General features: G+C 38.4%; 5 protein-coding genes across 6 annotated transcripts; 3 read left to right on the plus strand and 2 right to left on the minus strand.

The window, feature by feature from the left end:
- On the plus strand, positions 1-5,239 carry CID13 (CTC-interacting domain 13). Its single transcript, XM_086236048.1, has 11 exons — positions 1-300; positions 427-1,098; positions 1,393-1,503; positions 1,633-1,677; positions 1,778-1,850; positions 2,016-2,128; positions 2,286-2,345; positions 2,433-2,480; positions 2,567-2,635; positions 4,663-4,724; positions 4,832-5,239. Exons 2-11 carry the CDS (start codon positions 487-489, stop codon positions 4,887-4,889), a joined length of 1,251 nt encoding a protein of 416 aa, XP_086092174.1. The 5' UTR covers positions 1-300; positions 427-486; the 3' UTR covers positions 4,890-5,239.
- A 1,102-nt stretch (positions 5,240-6,341) lies between these two features.
- Positions 6,342-7,770, minus strand: LOC147289169 (putative RNA-binding protein ARP1). Its single transcript, XM_086236049.1, has 5 exons — positions 7,502-7,770; positions 7,245-7,362; positions 7,010-7,145; positions 6,862-6,901; positions 6,342-6,753 (listed from the first exon to the last, which is right to left on the minus strand). The coding sequence occupies exons 1-5, from the start codon at positions 7,685-7,687 to the stop codon at positions 6,430-6,432; spliced, it is 804 nt and encodes a 267-aa protein (XP_086092175.1). The 5' UTR covers positions 7,688-7,770; the 3' UTR covers positions 6,342-6,429.
- A 3,575-nt stretch (positions 7,771-11,345) lies between these two features.
- On the plus strand, positions 11,346-11,867 carry LOC147289170 (uncharacterized). Its single transcript, XM_086234764.1, has 2 exons — positions 11,346-11,360; positions 11,409-11,867. The coding sequence occupies exons 1-2, from the start codon at positions 11,346-11,348 to the stop codon at positions 11,865-11,867; spliced, it is 474 nt and encodes a 157-aa protein (XP_086090890.1).
- Positions 11,868-12,689: 822 nt separating this feature from the next.
- HSP21 (heat shock protein 21) lies at positions 12,690-13,483 on the minus strand. The gene is made up of 2 exons (XM_086238298.1): positions 13,225-13,483; positions 12,690-13,129 (listed from the first exon to the last, which is right to left on the minus strand). The coding sequence occupies exons 1-2, from the start codon at positions 13,481-13,483 to the stop codon at positions 12,690-12,692; spliced, it is 699 nt and encodes a 232-aa protein (XP_086094424.1).
- Positions 13,484-15,349: 1,866 nt separating this feature from the next.
- LOC147289172 (protein IQ-DOMAIN 17-like) lies at positions 15,350-17,363 on the plus strand. Of its 2 annotated transcripts, none has more exons than XM_086237819.1 (5): positions 15,350-15,481; positions 15,612-15,959; positions 16,060-16,308; positions 16,381-16,548; positions 16,632-17,363. In XM_086237819.1, exons 1-5 carry the CDS (start codon positions 15,365-15,367, stop codon positions 17,343-17,345), a joined length of 1,596 nt encoding a protein of 531 aa, XP_086093945.1. In that variant the 5' UTR covers positions 15,350-15,364; the 3' UTR covers positions 17,346-17,363. The 2 variants fall into 2 exon arrangements, with proteins under 2 accessions (XP_086093945.1, XP_086093946.1); XM_086237820.1 differs by having other exon boundaries at positions 15,362-15,481; positions 16,381-16,533.
- Positions 17,364-19,374: the final 2,011 nt, after the last annotated feature.

Here is a 19,374-nt window from a genome sequence, read left to right on the forward strand (position 1 = left end):
GTTGTGACTTGTGAAGAAGGTCCAAAAAGGCAGTGCCTCTGTAATCGGACGATCCCAAGCACAAACAAATACCATTTTCCTCTTTTCTAACTCTCTCTATCGACTCTCATCATCAGTAAAATATATAAATATCATCAACAAAAGAAAAAATAAAGGCTGTGCTCTGTTTTGCCCATTTCCTTATCAAATTGCAGACTTTTTTTTATCCCCTTTTTTGCTTTGCCTTTTTAATTTCTTCTACTTAAGCGATCTTGAGGTGGGCTTCATTTCATTTCAATGGAGTTGCTCTAGATAAGCCAGGTGAGTCTTCTCCAACGAAAATGATCATCTGGGTTTCTTTTGTAAATAAAAAATTGTTCTTTTTTGTTTTTGGAATGAAATAATTTTTATTTTTCCTGATCAATTTTGTGAACAATAACTTTGCAGATAATTTCGGGAAAACAAAAATACGGTCTTTGAATCAAATAAAAGGAGTGGTCTTTGATCATGGCGGTTGCTGAGAATGCACCAAATTTCGACAACACAGCAGACTCAAATGCACAAAACGATCTCGAAAGCCCAAAACCCAGAAATGATTCCTCTGTGGTTTTGAGTGTGGAAGCCAATTTACAGTCTAACGGCAACGATCGGAATCCTCAGGGCAAGTTCCAGAACCAGGATAAAGCGACGACTTTCTTAGTCCCCACAAGCAATCACAAGGCTCAAATGGGTCAGATGCAAAATGGGTTTGACACCAATGGGGTCAGTAACCATCAGATGGTGGCGGTCAAGTCTGGCGGGTATGGTGTTGATCAGAGGTCTAATGGGGTGAGAAATGGAGGGGATGGGGGTGACAGTTTTAAACCTGATATGAGGGATTTGGAGGAGTTGCAGAGGTCTAATGGGGTGAGAAATGGAGGGGGTGGGGGTGACAGTTTCAGCCCTGATATGAGGGATTTGGAGGAGTTGTTGTCCAAGCTGAATCCCATGGCTGAGGAATTTGTACCTCCCTCACTTGCCAACAATCATGGGTTCAGTCTTGCTGGTGGGTTTGGCTATACTAACAATTTTGTAGTGCACACTAATTCTGGCAATGCCAATGGACTTATGGGTAGAAGGGTATGTGATTTTTCCATTTTCTAATAATGTTTAATTAGTGTTTGGTTGCTGAGAAATTGTAGAAAAAGAAGTGATGACAAAGTTGAGTTATTTTTCCTTTTGTTTGGTTTATGAGAAATGAAAGACTCAGCCAAGGCAAATATTTGCTCCGGTTTCACTTGAGTGGGATACAATTTCTCAGGAACCAAATAGCTAACAGTTCTTGTTTCCTTTTTCTGCTTCTCAGTTCATTCTCTTATTCATTTTAGTTTTTCATTCTCTTTGTTTAATTTTCTTTTGTTTTTTTTCCCGCAGAAGAAGAATGGCTATAGTCAAGGGAGGCGAAGGAACTATTACAAACTGAGTTTGGCACAGCGAGAGGAGATGATTAGGAGGACTGTGTATGTATCTGACATTGATCAACAGGTAAGAGTCATATAGTAGTTTGTGGTTGTCACATTTTGGAATTTTGTTTTTTACGTTCTGGATTTGCCATTTGCTTGTGCCTTAAATGTAAATTGTCATACAATCGCCACTCTCTTTTCTCCATATCAGGTTACTGAAGAGAACCTGGCTGCTCTCTTTCTTAGTTGCGGACAGGTAACTGGTGTTTTTGTTCTTCTCAATGTACTCGTTCAATATAGATAATGCCATAATGCTGGATTATGTTTCTTAATTATTTCCTGTCTTCTTCCCAAAGGTTGTAGACTGTCGTGTATGCGGTGATCCAAATTCCATTCTTCGTTTTGCCTTTATTGAGTTTACTGATGAAGGTATTGCCAAAAGCTAACTTTAAGTACATTGATGAATCTTTGTTTTGTAATGATGAATTGATGAATCTTTGTTTTGTTATGATGAATTGATGAATCTTTGTGTTGTTCTGTTGAATTGATGAATCTTTGTCTTGTTATGATGAATCAACTATTTGATGCTAGCAGAAGGTGCAAGGGCTGCTTTGAGTCTGTCAGGAACCATGCTTGGCTATTATCCAGTAAGAGTGCTGCCTTCCAAAACTGCAATTGCACCTGTTAATCCAACATTTTTGCCAAGGGTGAGGACATTATTTTACCACTTGCCATCAATTTTTAATTCTACTAATTGCACCTGTTAATGCAGTTTGAGTGCTACAAACTGATTCGTTATAGAGTTCTGCTAATTTTTCTTTTTCTTTTTGTTATTTGGGTTTCTTTTGTTGTTATCATATTCAGTCTGATGATGAACGTGAGATGTGCTCAAGAACTATTTATTGTACAAATATTGACAAGAAGGTAGTTTTCCACTTACTAATCTTGTTTGGTTGTTTTAAGACAAGAACTGGTGTGTCTGTTCCTGATTTATTTGTTCACTTGATGCAGGTTACTCAAGCAGACGTCAAACTCTTTTTTGAATCACTTTGTGGAGAGGTGGGTAGTTATGTCATGACAAATTTATATTGCTGTTTGTTCTAAAACTGTAACCTTATCTTATGGGCTTTTTCTGGCTTGCATAGGTTCAACGCCTGAGGCTACTTGGAGATTATCATCATTCCACTCGTATTGCTTTTGTTGAATTTACAGTGGTAATGACATAATGGCTCATGATATTTATGCTGAATTTTTTTAGCATTCATTGGCCTCACTGTATCATGTGTTGTGCTGTGCCGTGTGCGATTCATGTGCCTCACTGGCCTCACTGTATTATGTGCAGTGTGTGCCATGTGTCTTAATTCTCTTTCTTTTGAACCATTAGAAAGTTTATGCTGGCAGGTGTCTCTGTAAACTGAGAGTTTATTTGTTCACACAATCGATTGTGCCTTCTAACTACTTAAGGTCAAATATATAAATTTTGCTTGATCATTTCATCCATTTTTTCCTTTTTTTTGTCAGACCATAATGTTTTAGTTAATTTCTTGTCCAACTTCGCCCTTATACATTTTTATTTTCTGGTACTGTATACTGCCTTTAATCACAGGACTTGCTTTGAGATACTGCATTCTGCCCTTTTTTTTATTTTTTTTCGGTGTGTATGCCAAGATTTTAATCATTCATTCAAGCTTGCTGTTATATTTATGATCTGCATATAACTCTCTTTGAACTCTAGAATAATCTGTAATAGAAATGGTCTCTCTACTGTTTTAAAATCTGAGTAATTGTTTTTTATTCTTATTGTCAGTTTTACCTTTTAAGTTGGCTTTAAATATTTTACTCCAATAGTATAGACATTTTAGTTAATCTCTCATTCACATTTATTTTGTGTTTGGCTTTTGTTTAAAGACAACACTTGCGCGAGCCACTCTTGTCTTAAGAGTTCTTTATGTTAGGGTGTGTGTGTGTTGTATTCTTTTAATGGCACGCATCTAAGAAACAGTACAGAAGTACAATGATAATATGTATCTGGTTGTTTCATGTTTTGCCTGAGTTTCTGTTTATTATAATGCAATTGCTACATGGGTGACAACAGTTAAAGCTTTCTATGTCAATACTTAAGATCACATAACCTGACCATCAAGGGAACTTAAAAGTTTTTCGCATTTGCCAATTCACTAACTACTTTTTAGAGGCATTATGTATTCTGTAAAAAATTACATAATTGTTTATTTTTCTTTTTAACTTTGATCATATGTTTTTTGTATCTGATGAGTCTCATATTGCACAAAATCTTATTGGCTATTCATAGTATCATAGCAAGTGTCCTAAACACAAAAAATACACCCCACCTCCATTTTAATTTTTGAACATTGGGAAAATCTAAAATTTTGTTGGAGATTGAGTTCAGATTACTTTTCAAGTTGCATATTTCAAATGTTAGTGGCTTGGCAAAAGGGCTATATTGCTGACAGAGTTATTCATTATTGATGAATTGATGCAGACCATTGATTTGGTCCGCTGAACGATGTTGCATGCCATTTTCCCCTATTTTTTTTCTTATAAAATTTCTCATCAAATTGTACTAAGGCTTAGTTTGGGATTGCTGTGAGAAAAAACGGTTGTGAAGTAAAACAGCTGTGAAGTAAAGTCAGCTGTGAAGTAAAGCAGTTGAGTGTTTGGTAAATTATATTTTCAAAAGTATTGTGAGTACAAAAAGCAGTATGAAGGTGTTTGGTAAATTGTAATGTAAAACTGTTGTGGCTATTTATAATTACTAAAATGAGGGTATTATAGGTAAAATAAAATTTTCATTGTTGCTGTGATTCACTGCAGCTTTCAAAAGCACCTACAAATTTGCTTTCTATTTTTTCTGTGGGGAGTTGAGAATTGTGGGGCAAAGCACTTTTTCATTTTTTTACCAAACACCAAAACTGCTGTGAGTGATTGAGAATTGTCATCCACAGCAGCTTTTGGGTCCTCCACAACAATCCCAAACGGGGCCTAAATGTTTTGTTGCTCTTGCCTTCTTGGTCATTCTATTCTTGTTTCCTTCTTGGTCATTCTATTCTTGCTTTCAGTTTTTCTATAAAATACTGTAAATATCAAATTGTACTATATGTTTTTTTCTTTATGAGAATGATTTGTGTGCTGTTAGTCTCCTCGTCCTTTCCGTTCTGTTCTGTAATTTAAATCACACTTATCTGAAAACGATTCTTATTCTATATTTTCATGCTTGCAGGCTGAAAGTGCAATTGCAGCTCTGAACTGTAGTGGTGTAGTTTTGGGATCACTGCCGATAAGGTTAGTTTGGCAGGATGTTTAGTTTAAACTTCTCACCCCTCCCCTGTGTTCTTTTAGGAGCAATTTAGTTTGGACCTCCTCATCATTTTTGTGTAATATGTATGCAGGGTAAGCCCATCAAAGACACCTGTTCGTCCTCGTGCTCCTCGCTCTCCATTGCACTAAACCCTCCCTTCATGTTTCATGGACTAATTTAATGCTGATAGATATATCTACATATGCATACGTAGATACAGATATGTTGAGACGTATTTGTGTTTATCTATGCTTTTGTCCTTCTGGTTGCTGTTAGGTATCTCTGTTACCTACAAAGGGTTCTTTGTGGGTTTATTTTAGGTTGTAGAGATGGATGGAATTCTGAGGTGCTGAATGGTTTAATTTATGTTGCACATTATGATGAAATCTGGAGGAATGGTGCCCGAAATCTTTAGGGTTTGGATGTTTCTAACGACCAGAAACTCTAAGAACATTTTGTGAGCTTTTCGATCATAAATATTCTTGGTGCTTTTGTGGTCTACACGTGGCTGTTTTACTTTCACTAACCTCGTCCATTTCTTATATGCTGGCCCTGCATGTTCAAAATAACATTATATTGTTTAAAGAGTTGCTTGCAAAATCCTAGTTGATTGAGTTTGGTAGCCTTTGAGATCCCTAATCCCAAATTTCATACCACATGTTTATTATGCATGCAACTTTGCACTGATTTTTCATGAAAAGTATTACATGAAATCACTGAACCAATGTAGATAATCAGCTTTTATTGTATGATGGGGTTTGAAAAGGCTTTGTCTTACATATATTTTAGTAGGTCCATGAATAACCTGTCCTCATTGTCCTATCAGAAAAGTCTTGTCAAACATTACATTATTCTTAATAGTCAGATTAGGTTCTAGTCTTGAATTGTTGTTTTTAATTGTCTTTTTCATGGTACAAGTACCTGTAGAGGTTTTTTGAATTAGAATATTGTCGGTCGGCATATCAAGTTTAGAAGAAAGTATAAAAGAGAAGATTAAATTAGTATCCCATATGGACCTTTTGATTTGATAACGTACGGCGGCTTTTCTAAAAAAGTTTTATTTTTTGGGTAAACAGCTTTCTAATAAAGTTACCACCATCAATTACATATTTACATACATAATTATTCCACGTTCCAGAATCTCATTGGGTTTGTTCTGTTCAGTTCACTAACATGGTTCGATGAAGATTTTTTTTTGGAGTACCAGGCCCAAATTAGAAAGAAAAGTCATAAAGTGCCTATGTGCTTGCATTCAACCTCCATGGGTCACACATGCTGTAATGTTGTATCACGTTTGAGCATTGGACTCCATATTTCACCAACACATAAAATATTTGCAAAGTCTTTAACTGAACAATGTTGTAAAGGGGCAATTAGTAGTACATTCCACAATCTAACAGAAGTTAAACTATGCAGGAACTTTGAAAAGTGATCGATGTCTTTAATTAACATCTATGGAATTGGGATTACAACTGAAGTGGAGGGACCAAGACACAATTTTGTCTTAAAATATATGAAAGACTTGTATTTGCAAAATGAAGTTCCCCAAGACAAAAACATATGGTGATGAAGAATGAAAGAATGGATAATGAGTCAATTAGTGGAAGAGTTGTAACTTGGCCCTTTGTATTTAACTTTGTAATCTGACAGAGGAACTTAATGATTGTTTAGCATCATATATTTTCCTAATTAAAGTGATATGTTGTTCTGGGAGGCACTGGTTGGCGTTCCTGTGGAGACTGAAGTAGGAAGTGGAAAGCTTCCTACTGAGTCTGAGCGGTTTTGGTGTGGCCCCAGAGGGATACAAGGGTAATAAGGGTAAGGGTGTTGTATCATCACTTTGGGAATCGATGTTGTTGTTGGCCTATGACTCTCACTCTCTCCACGTTGTGGCTCTGCATACAATGGATAATAATAATAATAGTAGGCTCCTCCAGGTCCAGGAGGAGAAGACCCTATGGCGTAATGACTCTGTTGCCCTTGCCCATGCCCTCCATATCCATTGTAATAATTCTGCATATATATAATAAACCACTCATCCATGTCAATTCAAAACTTGTTGCCACACATCATCATAGTAAAGCAAGCAAGGGAGGTAGTGCAAGAATGTGCATATCGAACCATTGTAAAGCTGTCTTGCGGGTAAAAACTGCTGGGATACCTGAATATATATGTCAATAGGAATGAGTTCATGAGAATACAACTTAATTGTTGAAAAAAATTCTTAATTAATTGATTTTCACTAATTCTGTCTTAATTTTTGTTTTACCCGTAAGCCGAGTAAGGGAATGCATATTGGGGGTTGTTGTGTTGATGGAAGTAGGCAGAGGTGTGGAGAAAAGGGGAGGTTGCCATATTACTGGATGAATAATATGCTCTGGATTTCTTCATTAGTCCTGCTACTTCTGAAACATATATAAATATAATAACACAGCAAAGCATATATATATATATAACCATCATATTAATTCATATATAAATTACATGTAGGCAGGAGTACATACTTGGATGATCTTTTTGTGCACCGAGGACTGCAAGATTACAATTAGCAATCCTTCCATCAATCACAGGATTGGGATTTTGACAAGCTCTCAGTGCTGACTCTGGATCCTTAAACGTCACCTATATAATCATTAAATTAAATTAATAATACTCATATGCATCAACACTCATCAAAAACCAACTAGTAATTTAACTATGATATATGCAAGCTCTAAAACTAAAAAGAAAGGAAAGAAAATTGTGGGGGATATCTACTCACAAAACCATAGCCCTTTGATCTTCCTGTGGTTTTTTCAGTGATGACAACAGCCTCAAGGATCTCCCCAAACTGCTCGAAGTAGTGTTTCATGGTGTCTCTTTGAGTCTCCCATGGCAATCCTCCCACAAAGATCTTGGTGTAGGTTGTGTCACCAAATTGTGTGCCACTACTCTTTGCACCCACCATCTTATATGTTATGCCTTTCTTTGTTATTCAGACAAATAGATGAATATTCACCTATTGTATATATAGTAGCCAACAAATTAAGAAGAAGCAAAACCAAAGCCTAAACCCACAAGGAAAAGACAAAAACCCAGAAGCCAAAATAGGAATGAAAGTCAGAGATAGCCGTTTGATGATCCACACAAGTGATCAACAGAAATCAATCAAATCAACCCTTTGGAAAAATATTTCACCCACTTAAGCTTTTGGCTTCCCTTGGATTTTTCCTTCTCTTTCTAGCAATATCTACTAGATCCCAACAGCTAGACCTCGGATTCCAGAACAAAGATACTCTCAACAAGAAAATTAATCAATGCTCTTAGACATTAAGGTTAAACCTCGAGAGAAACAAAAACAAACAAAAACAGACGTATATATATGAGCAGAAGAAGAAAAAGGTAACAAAATAAAAAAGGTGCAAGTAGGTAGAGGACAATATATAGAGCAAATAATTTGCAATAAAAGGTAGCCATGGGACTATATGATATCAATCTCCATTTTAATGTTGCTTTCCAGAGTTAGAAATTTAGAATGGGTCCAAAGATACCGTGCCTCGCTGTATTCAACTTTCTACATATCATCTTCTTTCCTGATTCATCATCATCTGCTCCAATATTTTTTTATTCATATATTCCTTTTCCATAATATTGATGTGGTGTTTTCCATATCGTATATTTATAATAATGGTATATATATTAATATATTATGCGTGAGATTATGTATAATGAGTATATTTTGTATGCCATTTATGGGTTTGGACCTTAGAGAGTTAGAGAGAGGAAGAGGAAGATACATTGACCGTCTCTTTTTCCCATTTTGGTTCTTTGCTTTTTGGTCGAATCCCATTTTGGTTCTTTAATTATTATATTTTTGGTGTACGTACAGGTGATTTGGCTGTCATGTAATATATAAGACAAACCTCTGCAATTGTTCACCTTCAAATCCTTTCTTTATAATAAGAAGGCTCACATGGATATTATATCATAATCTCACTTGAATACATAAAACTAAAGCATCACTGAAAATTATATAAAATTAAAGCATATTAGAATACTTATGTAGAGGTAGAACCCATGTCAGTTGTTGCACTATAGATGATTGATCGGCCTGGTTTGAGTGGATTCACCGTTTTCAGCCTACAGCCCATTTCTCTCTTTGCCATGGCCATAGGCCCATAGCCCATTTAGCTACTAGTTAGATCCAGTCCATAATGTTGTAATGGGCATAACGGCGTTTGACCTTATACCACGACGAAATCGTCCGTTTATAAATCTATCCAACGTCATGTCGTTTTGAGAACTTGAAAAAAGTAATACCTTAAATAGTGTATTTAGCTAGTAATTAGATGGGCTATGAGTCATGATGACTTTGAATTTTGAAGGATACGCAGATTAAGCAGGCACAAGCAAGCTCTTGCTTAATCAGTATATTTTATGAAACTCCGATATACTGGATTCATATATTTTATTTTTTCAAGTGTAAGGGACTAGTGGCTAGTGGACTTCTACCATTTCTCTAACAACCCATTAATTAGGAAATTAAACATCAAAAGCTGAAGGCTTAATTGTGGCGGTGGCCGGCCCAAAAGAAAACAGAGAAGAGAAGAAAATGTGTCTGCTCTCTCCTCTCTGTCTCTGGTGTTACATTATAGCATTAGTTCCCAAGTCTTAAGGAATGTTGATGAAGTAAAACGTCACACAAAAATCAAGTCTCAATTTTCAAGCTGCGGGCCTGTGACTAATGTGGGGTTCATTGAACTTGTTTATAATACCATATATGCATGACAAAAGTGGAAGGGGGGATAGACTATACACAAATAGAGTTATAGCGGGAGGGTCGCAATTAGAATGGAGAGTGACCACTACTACAATTAATACCTTTTATTCCTTTCCCAAAAGCCATAATTAACACATGGGCTCCACCCCATCTTTCCTTTGAAGTTTGACTCATTGACTGGACAGCACACCCCATAATCCCATATGGCCATATGCATGCAGATCAATTTAAATGGTATTTTATATTTGTCTCCTTCTGCTAAGTAATTTAGTGCTCACGAATAATTTGAAGTACCTCCATCAGCAACAAAAGGGTATCTATCTGCAGCCAAGCTTGAAGCTTCACAGATTTTTCAGGGTCCCAAACCTACTCCTAAGAGTAAGAGCCCTCTATCCTTTTGGAATTTGGAATGGGATGTTATGAAGTCTATGTCTTCTCAAAGACTATACCCCAAATCAGACAGCACTTTGGAGTAAGAATCTTGCAAAGATCACATTAATTTTATATTTAGGCATCAACAACTCATTTAATAAAATTGAAACATTGAGGAGGACAGGGGCCAGATTGAGGGTTAGGTCCGCTGCATATATGTTCTTATTTAAATGACCTAGAACCCAACTATTCAATAAACTAATTATTAGAGGTGTACTTTTGTGCAAGCAGGGGATCTTTGTCTTCTGGTTTTCACTTCTTTTTCCTCTGTTTTCTCCCTAATGTGATAATGACGTTTACTCAGTGGAGGCCCCAATATACCTACGAACACTTAAACCAAATACAATTGCTTTCTTTCTTTCTTTTTTCTTCAAAGAGAGTACGTGAAAACCAACATAACAAAACAAAGCACAAAGACATTTCATACAAGATACAACCAATTAAAATATTGTATCAGACAAACAAGTAATTAATTGAGTGCTGGATAGGGACGATCATGCACAATGTTTCCCTTGGATTTAGTCACACCTAAACTATTTGTACTTTTGGCCAGTTTTTCTAAAAGGGTTAAACTAGTCGAAGCTTATTGTATAAGCAGTGCCCCTGAACCAAACAAATATTAGTTACTGTTCTTATATATGTATGCTTCTTTGACATCACCAAAACCATAAGGGTGATGTAGCTACCTGCAAATTAAATAAAGTATAAAATATCAACCAACTTTTTTCTCCTTTGAATCTGTTAAAAAGAGTCTCATTGACCCATATATGTATACCTCAATATATATAAAAATCACTGATGCATATAGTTACATATAGTCTAATGTAGTGTCCATCCTACAATGCTAGATATGCCACATGTACAGTCAAATTTATAGGCATGCAGCAAGGAATGAATGTCTGTTTGACAGTGTGACTTTGGAGTTTGGACAGTAACATTAGCCTTCTAGTACGTACTACAAATTAATAAAGCTGAAAGCCAATGCGCCACCACCCACTAACCGACCCTCTCTGCAATCTGCATGCGTGTTGACATTTAATTCATCTCTCATTTCCTTTTCTTTTCTTTACCCCCAAGCCCCAAGATTTATATATATCCCATTCCATCTTCTGTTTTGGCTCCCAATCCAAATTGCCCTTCTCAACCGAAACATGGTTTTCTATTCCTTCCAGCACTCCACACAAAACAAACCCCCCTCATTTCTTATGCCTTTCCTTAATTCATGTCACCTTTTGCTCCTCACACTCCCAATAATTAAGACTTCTACAAATTAATCCTCTCTCTCTCTCTCTCTCTCTCTGTCAATTTATATATTTATCATACCCTTGGCTCTTGTATCCCAGCACTTGCTAGAGCTATAAGTATATATATATATAGGCTATAGCATTAGCTCGTCTCTAGCTTTTGAAGAAAAATGGGCAACTGTTTGGTTCCTTGCAAGCCTAGTAGTATAGGTTCTTGCATTGAAGATGTTGAGGCTAATCTCGGGAAAGTTTTGAGGGTTGTGAAGACAGATGGGAAGGTCTTAGAATTCAGGGCCCCAATTCTTGTTAAAGATATCATGGTGAACTTATCAGGCTCTGGCTCTGCAGGTATTTGTGCATCAAAGCAAGCTTCACAGCATCTCCCTCCTGATTACGAGTTGAAGGTAGGGCAGGTTTACTATATGATTTCTCTTCTGGGTTCTGTTGGGACGTCTACAACTTCTGCAACTGCAGCTACAACAGAAAAGGACAGTGTTTCTACTGATACAACAAGGATTAAAATCGTCATCACAAAGCTTCAGCTTCAAGAGCTATTGACAAAGCAAATATCAGTGCAGCAGCTACTTTCAATTTCGGGGCCTGAAAACAGATCACGTTCTCCACTTGATTCTGCAACAAGTTGGAAGCCGAAGCTTGAGACCATCCCTGAAGAAACCGAGTCAAGTAATTAATGTTACATTATTCCAACTTACTTTAGTTTGTCACACAAATATAGACTAGAAACAGAGGCAGCAGAGATGCCTGCAGAGGTTATATATAATTGCTCATAAAGCTTATGGAATTGAATGGCTCTCATTATCTCATGTCCCCTGTAGTTTGGATTTAATGAATCAACATGTTTTCATCAGTTAAGTTTTTCTAACGAAACACGTACTGAATGACCATTAATATTTGCAACTTGCCACTCATCATCTTTCTGCACTTGTTAGGTAGGTTCTTAGTAACCTCAGCAAGACAGAAATCTTTGGTTAACAATTAATTAATAGAAAGTGTTTGCTTACTTTCTTCACATTTTCTTAAACAATTCAAGTTTAAATTTTAGGTAGTAAAGAATAAAGCGTCATACTTTTTGACTCTTCAAATGTGAGTACTAATTTGGCTTTCCCATTTCGCATAGTAAATGGAAAACCGTAATAAAAATTTCATTACATTGGTTTTTTTTATTTTTTGTGACTCAAAAAACATTAACTGTTGCAGAACAACACAGTCCGATACTGAAAATTAGAGTCAAGAAGTCTTGGAGTTTTCCCCAAATTGCCATTCATGAAAGTTAATATGGTCCTAATGTTATTGGTCCTGGCCATTGTATTTTGGGATGTCATGAAACTGTAACTAACGTTTTTAAGAGGGAAAGAAAAATTGGGGTTGAGATAACAAGTGGGATTTTGATTGTTTATACAGTACTAATAATTATAAGCCATTTACATTACAAGAAGGCACAAGCAAAAAGGGTAAAACAACACACAAGATTCATACAAACTGAAAGAGGGGTCTCACTGAATTGCAACATCAATGACCTTGCGTTCCACTTTAGTCTTGGGAATGGCTATGTAGAGAACACCATTCTTGAGCTCTGCCTTTATCTTGTCCTTCTCGCAATTATCAGGAAGCTGAAGGCGGGTGTCATAGGAACTAAAGCTCTTACTTGCCCATGAATCCTGATCACCATCACCACCTTCTTGCTTGTTGTGCTCTCCCTTTATGACAAGCACATCATCCTCCACAGACACCTTGACATCCTCCTTAGAGAGCCCTGGCATGTCGAACCTCATTTTGATTTCATGTTCATCATCTTTGATGTCCCAAGGCGCACGTATTTCACCTCCTGCTCTGTTTGGTCTTCCAGGGAATGTCATGGTGTCCTCGAAAAGTCGGTCCATTGTGTCAAGCATTTGGCGCATGGTCCTCATTGGGGACATGGGGTCCAATAGTCCTGCAAATGAAGTAATAAAATCCTTGTCAATTACCTTCGTTCAAATTAAACAAGTGAAATCAAATTGAGTTAAATACAAAGTACTCATGACTTACCAAAAGGTGAAATATCGACAGCCAACCTCCTTGGCTTCCTCTCCACTGCAGTAGTGCCTTGGTTGCCCTGATTGACATGAACGTCCACATTGCCATCTCCACCTGCAGCCTGAGCTGCTCTCACCACTGGCAGCTGCCTACTCCGCCGTGAAGGGAAGGTGGCTGCGCACGGCGCAATCACATTTGCTTTAGTGCAAGACCTGGCTTTGTTTGATAGCAAAAATGATGAAGATGATGACAAAGCCAATGTTGAAGACATTCTAGTACTAATGCAGAAATTAAGGAAATATTGTACCAAAGACTTGTTGTGAAGCGGGTTTAGACAGTCTACACTCTAGAAAAAGCTTCTAGTTTCTTGCCAAGAACTTGGTGAGGTGGGGAGTGATCATTGTGAATATATAGATAATGGGAAGGAAGCTTGGAGAAGCCGAGAAGGGTCTTGAACCTTTGAGACTACTTGAGAGTGTGAAGGTTGGTTCTGGACCCAACACCTGTAAATTTTACATTTATCTTTTGCTTTCGGGAAAGATCCATGTCACGACATGCATCTTGTCACCTAATGAGGGAAAGAATTTGATTTTGTAATTAGACCCTTGTGCTTCTAAAATATTTTCATACAACCCCTTGTTCTGTGCCCCATGCCCTATTCTTTTCCAGCACAAGCTTGTGAAATTGGATACTAGCTAGGTTCGCTACAAATCCATGTTTGTCTTTTAGCTCCTTATTCCTCAAGTCTTTTTTGTTTTGGCCATGCCTTATTTCTCAAGTCTGAAGAAATAAAAAACAAACTCCCTACAAATAAGCAAACCAAGTATTAAGTGCCTAACTGAGATTATTTGCGAAATTAATTAGACATCCCAATCGCCTTTAAACATAATATAATTAATCCACCTCACTATCTCAAGGACAACTTTGGATCCCATATAGAAATGGGCAACAGTTTTTGGTTCAGACTTCAGAGGGGATATTTGTTCTTTTTTTTATTGGCCGGTAGAGGGGCTATTTGTTTAGGGTAGCCAAAACATGAAATTTACCGCCCATTCTTTGTTCTTTCTTCTTGTTAATGAATATGGAGGCATGTCTTCAAAGTCCAAACATTCACTAACCTGTAAACACACAGAAAGAAACAGAGAGTTCAGAGAATCCAATAAAGTTTGACTGTTCTACTGAATGGACTATTTCCAACATTAACTACATAAATACAAAAATCCCCGCAAACGACATCGTATTCCTAAGTGACCCGAAATTTCACGCGTTCCACTGTTCCCTAGCAAATGAATGGAGAATGAGAGGATCCCATAACCATTTATTTACCAAACTCTTACCCACAAATCCAAATCCCAAAAGAATTCCATTTCCCTTTTTTCATAAGCAAAATTTCTCTTTCTTACAACACAACAAGTGTATACAAATCACCTCTTACAATAACTTAATAATGTAATGATATTTTTTTAGAAAGGATAATGTAATAATATTAGAGCAGTGTTTGGGTTACAACAATGCAAATGTACCACATTTATAGTACCACACATATGTATTGACTTTTTAATAGAGATGTGATCTGCTTATATTCGTGGACATCTAAGTAGTAAATAGGTGATACAAAATCAATGTGGTGTTGTTTACCCTTATTGTATGGTACAAAGAAGCTACTCCTAGGCTTGATGAGTTGTTTTTCGCAGAAACATATAAAGCAAAAGTAAAAGCGAACCCCCCTCCCCCTTCCCCCCCTTCTTTTGCTTCAGCTTTCAGCAGTCTCGAGGGTATTCACTCTATGATATTGTTGTCTCAGCTCACTCACTGACACAGCGCCCCATTAATATCCTCCATGCCACAAGAAAACAGCACTTCCTTTAGCATTATATACTGCATATGTTAACGTTATATGTTTATACAGTGAAAGGCCTGCTCCTGAATGCATGGACTAACAGACCCACTTTCAGCAGAGCGCATAATTTGTTCTCTTCTCTTCCCCTCATTTATATCTTTCTCTGCGCTTTACAACATTAACTCAAACACACCAACTACTCAAATAAGAAGCTTTTATATAGCTAGAAACCCCTACGGGTCATAATTGGAAGGTTGGTTTCACCATTATTAATGTAGTTTGAGTTCACTAGTAAACAATTTTGTGGGGAAGATGGGAGGGAGCTCATGGTTGACTGCGGTCAAAAGGGCTTTCAGGTCTCCTACCAAGAATGAGAGAAGCAACACTAGGAGAAGAGAAGAACTGCACGAACAAGAGGAGGAAGAAAAGGTACAATATTTAAAATTTCCTGCAGTACAGAAACCAAAAATGAGTTTGTGATTTTGTGATTCTTCTAGTTAGCTATGAGATCTATAAATGAGTTGTTCCACAAATGTTTTTTTGGGGTTTTAATTTGCAGAAGAGAGGAAAACGCAGATGGATTTTCAGGAAGCCTGTGAATCAAGAAACAGTTATCCATGTACACCACAGTGAAGCAAGAACCTTAACTACAACCTCAGCTACTAATAATGCCCCAGCAACCAGTCAAAGTAGTACTGCAACTGTGGCAACCAAGCCTGCAGTTTCTCATGAGGCTGCTGCTGCTGATGTTCTTGCAGTGGCCGTGGCCACAACAGCAGCTGCTCAGGCAGCAGTGGCTACAGTGCAAGCAGCAGTGGAAGTTGTTCGTTTAACAAATTACAGGCCTTCCATTTTCGTCAGAGATTATGCTGCCATTGTTATTCAGACAGCCTTCAGAGGATACCTGGTAATTAATTAATAATTAAGACTTTATATAGCACCACAATTAAGTAGCTGCTGCGGCTGACATTGATTTCTTTATTTATTTTGGTTTTTTGAATTATTAGGCGAGAAGAGCTCTTGGGGCACTCAAGGGGCTGGTGAAGCTTCAAGCGTTGGTAAGAGGCCACAATGTTAGAAAGCGGGCAAAGATGACTCTGCAATGCATGCAGGCTCTGGTTCGAGTGCAAGCTCGGGTTCTTGACCAACGCACTAACAAGAGGCTTTCACATGAAGGCAGCGCAGCAGCTGATTCCATGTTTAGTGATCCCAATAGCTTATGGGGATCACATTTCTCAGACAGGAGGTCCATTCATGTAAGAATTTTAATGATCTCTCTTTATTTTATAAGCTTCATCTGTCTCTGTTTTTAATTATAATTAATGCAGTCAAAAGAAGAAGGTAGGACCTTAGATGATTGGGTCCACTGGGATGAAACCCAGCCAAAAACATTAGAGCAAATTCAAGCCATGTTACAGAGAACAAAAATAGCTGCCTTGAAACGTGAAAGGAGCACTCTTGCTTATGCCTTCTCTAACCAGGTGGGTCTTAATCTAGTACCCCATGTTCATTTCTGTCTCCTAGGAGGTGATTATGTTAACATTATGTCTCTGCCATCTTGACCTTCAAACCATTGCAGGAGGAGCTAGAAGAGAATTATGATTTGCTTGATGGGTGGACAAGAAGAAAGCAAAGGGAGAACACTGCAGGCAGAGCTTCATGTGATTGTGATCAAAGAGACCACCCCATGATCAAAACGGTTGAAATGGACACATCTCGACCTTACTCTTATTCAACCCCCAATTCCAAAAGAGCAGAACAATATCAGAGCCACCACTACCACTACCACTACCAACAACAAAGACCTGATCAGTCATACCCAGTTGCCTCCCCTGTATATATACCAACCCGGACCAGTAGTAGTCCCTCTCTCCACTCACCAATCACACCGCCATTCACATCCATGACAAGAAATCTACAGATGCACTCAGCTAGCCCTCGTTGCATTAATGCTAGGGGAGAGAGGACTAAGCAGCCAATGCCTCATACACCCACCTTAGGCTCAACTTTGAATTACAGCCATGAATTAGTGCCAAACTACATGGCTGCCACAGCTTCCGCCAAGGCTCGGCTTCGGTCACAAAGCGCGCCGAGGCAGAGGCCTTCAATCCAGGCAAGGAAACGCCTATCATTCCCAGTTTCTTCTGATCAGCCATGTCAATGGGGTGGTACTGACAGTCACGTTAAGAACAATGTTAACGGAGGCCATGCAATTCGAATGGAGTCTGCTTGTTTTACAGACGGTGAGACATCTCCAACTTCCACAAGTGATCTCAGGAGGTGGTTGAGGTAGTAATGGTGATTAGTTGGTTCTCTCAAATTCTCAATGCCAAATGCACAATATGTATGTGCTTAGAGAAACAATTAACTTTTAATTCATTTAATTATGAGCCTTCATTGGGTGCTTTGTTATGCTATATATGGATCTTGTCTAGTATTATTCCATTCAATAAAGTTTTTCCTTTGAGTTTCAACTGTCACACTCACACTATTCAAGTGAATTAGACATTTCCTGGGCATAGTACTAAACAGTTGCCCCCACTACCAAAACTATTTGGCCAAAAATAACTCTCGCCCTTCCCTATGCAAAGGTGTCACAGCATTATTATATATACTCACTTTTTTTTGGGTCAAATTATATCCACTAACTAAAGTTGAGACTGAGAACCAAAGAATATGATGAATATGTGACTGTATTTTCTACTATATATGGAGTGAATTAGTTTATACATACAAAGAAAATCAAGAATCTGGAAATAATTAAAGAGCCATAAAATTGAGTTAACAATATTCTTGATTCATGCACCAAGAAGCCCTTTAAAATCTTGCTTTACTTACAGACTTTAGCTTTATTGTATGTTGTAGCCTTTTTTAATGGAGAAAGCCATAACCAAATTTAATTTACAAAAGTATTGAGCAAGGGAAAAGATAACACAACCATCAAACATCAAGATCCCCTCTATTTGTCCTTCTTAACCACTCCCAATCAATTAATCAAATTTCGTTCAATCTTTTCACTTACATTGCGAAGTGGGCAAAAGTCAAAAGAAAGAAGCAAAAAAAAAAAAAACTGTCCTGATTCCAACTCAAAATTCAAACCGACTCATGTAAATGCAAATATCCTATACTCTAGGACTGGAAGTCAATCTTTCTGATACGGGCTTCTACATAAACCCCACAAACAAGTGTCAAATTGTATGGGCTGAGTTCTGTATTGTAAATAACAAATCTGGGCCTAACAGAAACCAAGAGGCCCAACTGGAGTCTGAACACAAAGAGAGAGACTCTCTAAACTCCATAGTGGGTGCCGCCGGATATTGAACGAAGTTGATGAGATCAGTCTGAGTTTCTGCTAACAAATAATGAGTGTTGCTATTTGCACATTTTTTTTTTTTTTTCACACACTTTTCTTCTACACACTTTTTTCATTTTTTTAAAATTTAAAATTTCTCTTTAACACATCCCTTTCATTACCAAAATACCCAAAATTAATCATCTCACCAAATTCCTCATTCCACACCCCCTAATCCATCAAACACATCCCAGCCATCCAACATCCCAGCAAACACACCCCACCCCCGACCCCACCTTCCACCCTGCACCACCGCGCGCAGCACCACCACCACCACCACATCTCTCTCTTTCCTTCTCTCTCCTCCCTCCATTTCTCTCTCTAGCTTATCAACCCAGCCACCCCGCCAAGACCAGTCGCAAACACAAACGAGCTCCAACACCCAACCACAACGCCGATGTTATGGGTTAGGTTGAGGTTGTCGTCGCCGGAGAGAAAAGCCAGGGCTGGGCTGGGAGGGTCGGCGCGGGGCTGGGTTAGGCACGCGGCAGGGTTGGGCTGGGAGGGCCGAGGTTGTCGTCGCCGAGAGAAAAGCCAGAGAGAGGCGCGCAGCAGCACCACCTTCCTCGCACCACCGCCGTTTGGCAGTCATCCGCCGAAACCAGTGGGTTTGTTCGGCAGCCATCCTTCGAAACCAATGGGTTCATTCGGCAGTCATCTGCCGAAGCCGTTAGTTTCGTTCGATGGCTGTCTACCGAACCAACTGCAGCGACAAAGAAAGAGAGGGAAGAGAGAAGGGAGAGAGGAGAGAGGGAAGGAGAGAGAGAGAGAGAGAGAGAGAGAGAGAGAGAGAGAGAGAGGAGCCGAGGAAGGGCTGACGGGCTGGTTGTGGTGGCTGTTTTGGGTGATGCTGCGAGGAAGGTGGTGCTGCTGGTGCGAGGAAGGTGGTGATCGGGCGGAGGGAAAAAAAAATAGAGGAAGGGGTGTGCCAAGAGGAAGGATTGTATAGTCTTTTTTTTTTTTGTCTTTT

This window comes from Dryas octopetala, chromosome 3 (assembly GCF_963921425.1).
Source record: "Dryas octopetala chromosome 3, drDryOcto1.1, whole genome shotgun sequence".
Taxonomy (NCBI): Eukaryota; Viridiplantae; Streptophyta; class Magnoliopsida; order Rosales; family Rosaceae; genus Dryas; species Dryas octopetala.

Coding starts and splice junctions, on each gene's coding strand:
- HSP21 (XM_086238298.1), bottom strand. CDS start 13,483: ATGTCTTCAACATTGGCTTTGTCATCATCTTCATCATTTTTGCTATCA. Junction 13,130..13,224: donor TGTCGATATTTCACCTTTTG/GTAAGTCATGAG, acceptor CTTCATTTGCAG/GACTATTGGACCCCATGTCC.
- CID13 (XM_086236048.1), top strand. CDS start 487: ATGGCGGTTGCTGAGAATGCACCAAATTTCGACAACACAGCAGACTCA. Junction 1,099..1,392: donor ATGGACTTATGGGTAGAAGG/GTATGTGATTTT, acceptor TTTTTCCCGCAG/AAGAAGAATGGCTATAGTCA. Junction 2,346..2,432: donor GTACAAATATTGACAAGAAG/GTAGTTTTCCAC, acceptor CACTTGATGCAG/GTTACTCAAGCAGACGTCAA.
- LOC147289172 (XM_086237819.1), top strand. CDS start 15,365: ATGGGAGGGAGCTCATGGTTGACTGCGGTCAAAAGGGCTTTCAGGTCT. Junction 16,309..16,380: donor CAGACAGGAGGTCCATTCAT/GTAAGAATTTTA, acceptor TAATTAATGCAG/TCAAAAGAAGAAGGTAGGAC. Junction 16,549..16,631: donor ACCAGGTGGGTCTTAATCTA/GTACCCCATGTT, acceptor AAACCATTGCAG/GAGGAGCTAGAAGAGAATTA.
- LOC147289169 (XM_086236049.1), bottom strand. CDS start 7,687: ATGGTGGGTGCAAAGAGTAGTGGCACACAATTTGGTGACACAACCTAC. Junction 7,363..7,501: donor GATCAAAGGGCTATGGTTTT/GTGAGTAGATAT, acceptor ATGATTATATAG/GTGACGTTTAAGGATCCAGA. Junction 7,146..7,244: donor TGCACAAAAAGATCATCCAA/GTATGTACTCCT, acceptor TATATGTTTCAG/AAGTAGCAGGACTAATGAAG.